General features: G+C 34.0%; 1 protein-coding gene across 22 annotated transcripts in view; it reads right to left on the reverse strand.

The window, feature by feature from the left end:
• Positions 1–6,000, reverse strand: part of LOC144974983 (inositol 1,4,5-trisphosphate-gated calcium channel ITPR1-like) — a 212,761-nt gene that overhangs the window by 81,879 nt on the left and 124,882 nt on the right. For all 22 annotated transcript variants that reach the window (XM_078918589.1, XM_078918582.1, XM_078918578.1 and 19 more), the window contains one exon: positions 3,568–3,743. In XM_078918589.1, coding sequence (XP_078774715.1) covers positions 3,568–3,743 — 176 coding nt within the window. The remainder of the gene's footprint in view (positions 1–3,567; positions 3,744–6,000) is intronic.

Raw genomic sequence — 6,000 nt, forward strand, 5'->3', positions numbered from 1 at the left:
AATTTTGCCTGCAAGGAATGAGTTACCAATTAGCTGTTGGCAAGGGACCCTTGTAAATAAAGGGTTATGAGCACGTTTAGTGGATATTGCCCTATAAAAGCTCAAGACTTTTTTTTTTTGGGGGGGGGGGGGGGGGTAACCGATAACACCACCTGTTACTCTGTTTTAGATGAACTCTAAATAGAAAAACTCCAAGCTGCTCATTTTCCCTTCTACCATCATTGGATAAATTAATCATTATGTTGAAAATGTGTATTAACAAATCCCACAATGGCTTGTTTTTTGAGGGTTGTTTTTGTTTTTGTTTTTGTTTTTAAGGGCTCAATAGCTCTCAATTCTTACGAGATAAAGCAAATCCTCCCAATACTCAAAAACGTAGGCCTTTTATATAACTCAAATGTTCAGTTGATAACCATTCACCTCACAAGCCAAAGGACTGGTTGCAGTCCTGAGTACAACCAAAATTATAAATGAGTGAGGGTAACAAGCAATTGGTACTGTTCTTTTAAAGTGAGAAAAAATTAATAAACTCTGGCTCAAGGTGCCTTATGGCTCTGAAGAATAACTTTCATTGTTAAATCGTAATCACCGCCAGTTCTTAATATCATTCCACAAAATTTTTAAAAAGTGAGATATTGGCAATTTATCAAAATAGGAGGTCACTCAAACCAAATCAAAAATAACATAAAATAACATGGTTACATAATATTATGTAAACATATTATACTACTGGTGTATATCAATTCTTATCATTAGGGATATAACTTACTTTTCGTAAATATTTAATGAATTATTTTTTCCATAAAACAATCTTAAAGGCCTAAAATATTATTAGGTCTAAAATATTATTATACTAGCTGCATCAAGGAATTATAATTAAGGTTTGACCAAAAAGCCAAAAAGTATATGTAAAATATAGTAAACAAAAATAATATTACAGCTTCAAAAAAAAAAGAACAAAATACCAAATTCTTTTTCTTTTAAAATCTATTATACTTATTTTTGTTTGTTACTTTTCCAGTCCACAGCTTTTAACAGCTTAGCATCACTCAGAACGTATTTGTCTTTACTTTATAAAGAAGGCTACAATATATTTGTTACTGTAACCAAGAGGTTATGCAGCTTATAAATAAGACTCATGAAGCTTTAATAAATTGTAAGATATTAACATATGAAAACTAAGTTATGACCGTTGCTCATCATAATATACCTCTCCATAACCAGATAACTTCAATAAACATAGCATGAAGATAAGTAGAAGGGTGGTTGAGAGATAAATGGATAAGGAGAAGACAGAAAGAGTAACATATAGATTGAGAGAGAGAGAGAGAGAGAGAGAGAGAGAGAGAGAGAGAGAGAGAGAGAGAGAGAGAGAGAGAGAGAGAGAGAGAGAGAGACAGACAGACAAATAGAGAATGAGAGAGATAGAGATGCCAGAAAAGTTTACGAAATTATCTATTTTTTTATTACAAAGAAGTTGGAATGAATTTTTGTAACGCACCTATAATTTACATATGAGCTCGTCAACTGTGCAATCATGCTACAGCTACTTTTTAAAAAATCTTTTAAAAATATATATATATAGACTCAATTGCCCCATCCCATTCCCTTTCCTTCATCAACTCATCAAGTACTACCACTGGTCTTGTGTTACTTTTGACATTTGGAACCAGTCTGTCTAGGTTGAGAAAAAACGAAAGTGTCACCAAACCAAGTCATGCAACTGACCACAGGTTTCAAAATATGACACAAGACATGTTGGTGAATTTTCCATGGATCCAGCTATTAGCGACCCGAGCTTTGATCAGAGGAAAATATTTGGCATGGCAAAATCAGCAGAAAATTTCTGAGAAAATCACAAAATCCTGAAATTCCATTGATCCGCAGAAGATTATCATCACTGAAAACAAGAGGCAAGCCTATGATTGCATTGCATGGCATAGCAGCATGTCTGTGCTTTAATGTGTTCATAAAGCTCAAATCGTATATAATAAATAGGACTGAAGCAAAAGAAGTAAATAAATTTGAACACTGAGTTGTAGAAAACTCAATGATAAACAACAGAAATCAGTGACTAACCACATATGTGGTATGAATGGATAATTATTCAACTTGTGTTGCTTTTCGGCATGAGGTCCTGACTGCAGCATGCTTTTGAGACTGAATGCTGAAGAACAACACATGTTGAAAAATTATTTTATTTCACCTCTCAATGACCATTGGTTAGAGAAAAAGTCATAAATAATTTAATTATTTCATCGAAGATTTAAGCATCTGTGACATAACTAAACACAGAAGATTGGAACTATGACTGCCTTATACTGACAGCTGCATTTTACTGATAGCCACCTTGTACTGACAGCCACCTTATAATGACAGCTGCCTTATACTGACAGCTACGTTATACTGACAGCTGCCTTTACTGACAGCCACCAGCCGTACACGTGAATAGAACTCACTCAACTCTCTCTCTATCTCTCTCTGACAAACTATGGTCAACAATGGTTATTCAAACCTTTGTGTGTTGGTCAGTATAGCTGTTTACTATTACAAGTAAGCTTTACTCAAACACATACCGTCTACGTAAAGAAATAGTCCCAAAGTATGGCTAGTTTCCTTTATGGAAGTTAATGTGTATTAGCAACCTTCATAAAATACTGCTAAATGGGGTGCGGGGTGTCTTAATGGGAAAATCACATGCCCTAGCAATGCCACTAAAACCTTACTAAGGAGGGTGTAATAATTAAGAAACTGTGTTTTCCTTCCACCATAGGACTGAATACCCAGCTGTGTATTTTGTGTATTCAGTGCAGCAAAAGAGATTATAAGGGCTAAACTGTTTGACTGAATGCGAGAAGGAAGAAAATATTATGCTTAGAAAGGAGCTCGAACCCCTAACCCACCCCGCCCTGGTTACAGTTACGCCGTGTTAAAACAGCCGGACACCTCGCCTTCTCACACTCAGTCAAACAGTTTAGCCTCAAAATCTATTCCGGAAAACACTGGTGGACGGAAAACACAGTTCCAATAATTAAATCACAAGAAGCTGCAATTTCACCCCAAAAAAATGATTTAATGACATATTCAGAAGTGATGTTAACAGTCAAATATTAAAGACTCCACCACTCCGTAATCATAATTTCCTTTCAGGAATATGCAAAGGTTACAACACAAATGAAAAATTTTGAATACTATCTAACTGATAGGAAATGTGAATGTGTAACAATAATTTTGAAAATAATATCTTGTGATGCAAATGATAGTATGCAGAAATCAAATACGCCATAGTTATCATTGATAAAAAAAAATTATAAAAAAACAAAAACAATTACAAACAAAAAAAGCAAAACGAAACAAGCAAACAAGTGTGACATTTAACTCATTAAAAAAATTCTTCAACCATAGTATTCATGCACAATGTGATTTAATCACATATGAAATAAATAGGAGAGTATAAAATTTATCTCCTTATAACACATGTTTCCATTCAAATAAAACACACTACACATAATCTAGAATAACAATGCAAAACAATAGACATGCAAATTACAAAGAAATCCCACTCACCTGAAGCCCCTCTATAATGTTCCTGTAATCCCTTGATGCGTGGGCTTGAGACTCACGCCTATTTTGACGAACATTGAGCCACCTGGCTGTCGACTTCTGTACAATTGTTGACCTTTCAAACAAAGCATTGACTTGGCTATCAAGATCAACTGGAATGGCAATGCTTCTGTTTTTTGCTGAGAGTTTGAAAGTATGAAACATTATTGTCAGACTTTTGCAAGTAATATTTGAAACTAACTAAATACATAATTAAACAATCACTAATAAAACTTTTATTATAGAATGAACCTATAAACTGGAAGGATTAATATGTGACCCCAATCCTTGAAGTGTTATTAAGTCAGGATTTGTAAAACGAAGAAAATTGTTTTTTAAGCGGAAATGGTCAAAATGATCAAATTTCAGTTTTGGTTGTTTCAGAAACTATTATCATTTATTTACATACAAAAAAATAATTCAACACAAATATTTGTGATATGTCGTATAAATTTCAAGTTTAAAAATGCAACTATTAGTGACGCATTCAAAACGAGAGTTGACTTTCTCTCAGAGAGCCAGCTTTCCAAGGCTTAATAATACTGAGTCCTTTCCTCCACCAATAGCATGTAAGATATCACAACAAAGGGCGTGTCTTTATTTTTCTCCAAGAATGCATGGCTGATCTACATTTACATAGTTCAAAACTGTAATCAAGCCTAGGTTTTTCCTTGACAACGTTACATATAAAAGATTCTGATTGGTCAAAGCTGGTCACATGCGCCTGTCGGCCATTAAAATGCCCAGGCTTTGTGTGGTCACTTAGCGTGTATCAGTGCTTCTATGTGTCAGCAAAGAGACTGGCTATGGTTTCAGTGTGCATGTGTGTGTGTGTGTGTGTGTGTTTGTGTCTATTGATACACACCACATGCTCTTAATTCTTTGTCTAGCTGCATTGGATAATGATTGAGGCTAGGTCACTGTCTTTCTTTAATAATAAAATTATATAACTTAGTAAGTCTTTGTGTTCTTTAAATAAATTAATTTGTTTCGAAAAACGGTTTCCTCATCATACAGAGATTGTCGTAAGGTAAACATCTTTTTCGTCTTTTTTTTTAAAGCAGAAAAGTAAACATAGCCTTCAAAACTTAATGAATTGCTGATGTAAATATGCGGAACTAACAAACAATTAAAAATATAAATAATAATAATAGACCACATTAGATAGATAGATAATAATAGATAGACAGAAATAGATAGATAGATAGATAGATAGATAGATAGATAGATGATAGATAGATAGATAGAAAAGAGAAGAGATGAAAGGAGAGCGGACAAACAGCAGAGAGAGAGAGAGAGAGAGAGAGAGAGAGAGAGAGAGAGAGAGAGAGAGAGAGAGAGAGAGAAAGAAAGAGAGAGAGAGAGAGAGAGAGAGAGAGGTTCGTTTTATCATTTATTCATTGTATAGTGGAAGGAGGGGGGGGGGGTCTTTTAAGGCAATAAACAATGTTGGTGAACGCTAAGAATATGGAGGAGAGTTAAATAGCTGACAATTGACCACAATGGGTGGTGATAACTAGTGACATGTCCTAAATATCTTGAGGTTGCAGCTCAAAGAAGAAGATTCAATGACATGATTTCATGTAAGTCTTACAAATTAAGCCCCACCCCCTCCTCCTCAAGCTGTCATCTGACTCAAAATGGAAACAATGCAACAAATGATTTGATCAGTCCCATTTTTTTTTCCTCTGTCATTCTCTATCTTGACATTTCTCTCTCTGTCCATCGTGCTTCACAAAGTTTCAAAATTTTACTTTAAAATTATAAAATGTTCTTTTAACTTTTGGCATTTTGAAATCATATTTCCTCTATCAAATAAGACAAAAATGTCACATTATCAATTCTTACTTCATTGATTCTTTAATTAAATGTCAAAAACTCTTCAATAACTGAGCAATTTCATAAAATCGCGGCATTATTGTGGGTGGTTTTATTAATTTAAGGGCATCTTACATAATAATAAATAACTACAAAACTAACAATTGGATTATTTGAAAAATTTGTATGTATATTATCAAATGTATATTCAAAGCTCATGCTAAATTTTATTACTTTCGTTAAATTTTCAATGCCCATATCCAAGGAGTTATCTTTGCCCATTGATTTGACTGTGCGTGAAAAAGTTGTCTAAAATTCAAAGTCGATTTCTCAAAACTTGGTTTTTACACTCTCCCTTCTTCAAACGGTCATATCTCGGCAATGGGTAATCAGAATTTTATAAATTTGGTATCAAATTTTCAAGCATGAAATAAGTTTTGATTGGGTACAAAAAACCCAAATTGTAAATCCCGACCTAATACCATTTTGAGGCATATGTCAACATTCTCATGAAGATTAAAATGAAAAAATAGTAGTAGTGTAGTAGTAGTAGTAGTGGTGGTGGTGGTGGTGGTAGAA

Source organism: Berghia stephanieae, chromosome 6 (assembly GCF_034508935.2).
Source record: "Berghia stephanieae isolate SIO BIC M18660-M18661 chromosome 6, UCSD_Bste_1.3, whole genome shotgun sequence".
Classification (NCBI taxonomy): Eukaryota; Metazoa; Mollusca; class Gastropoda; order Nudibranchia; family Aeolidiidae; genus Berghia; species Berghia stephanieae.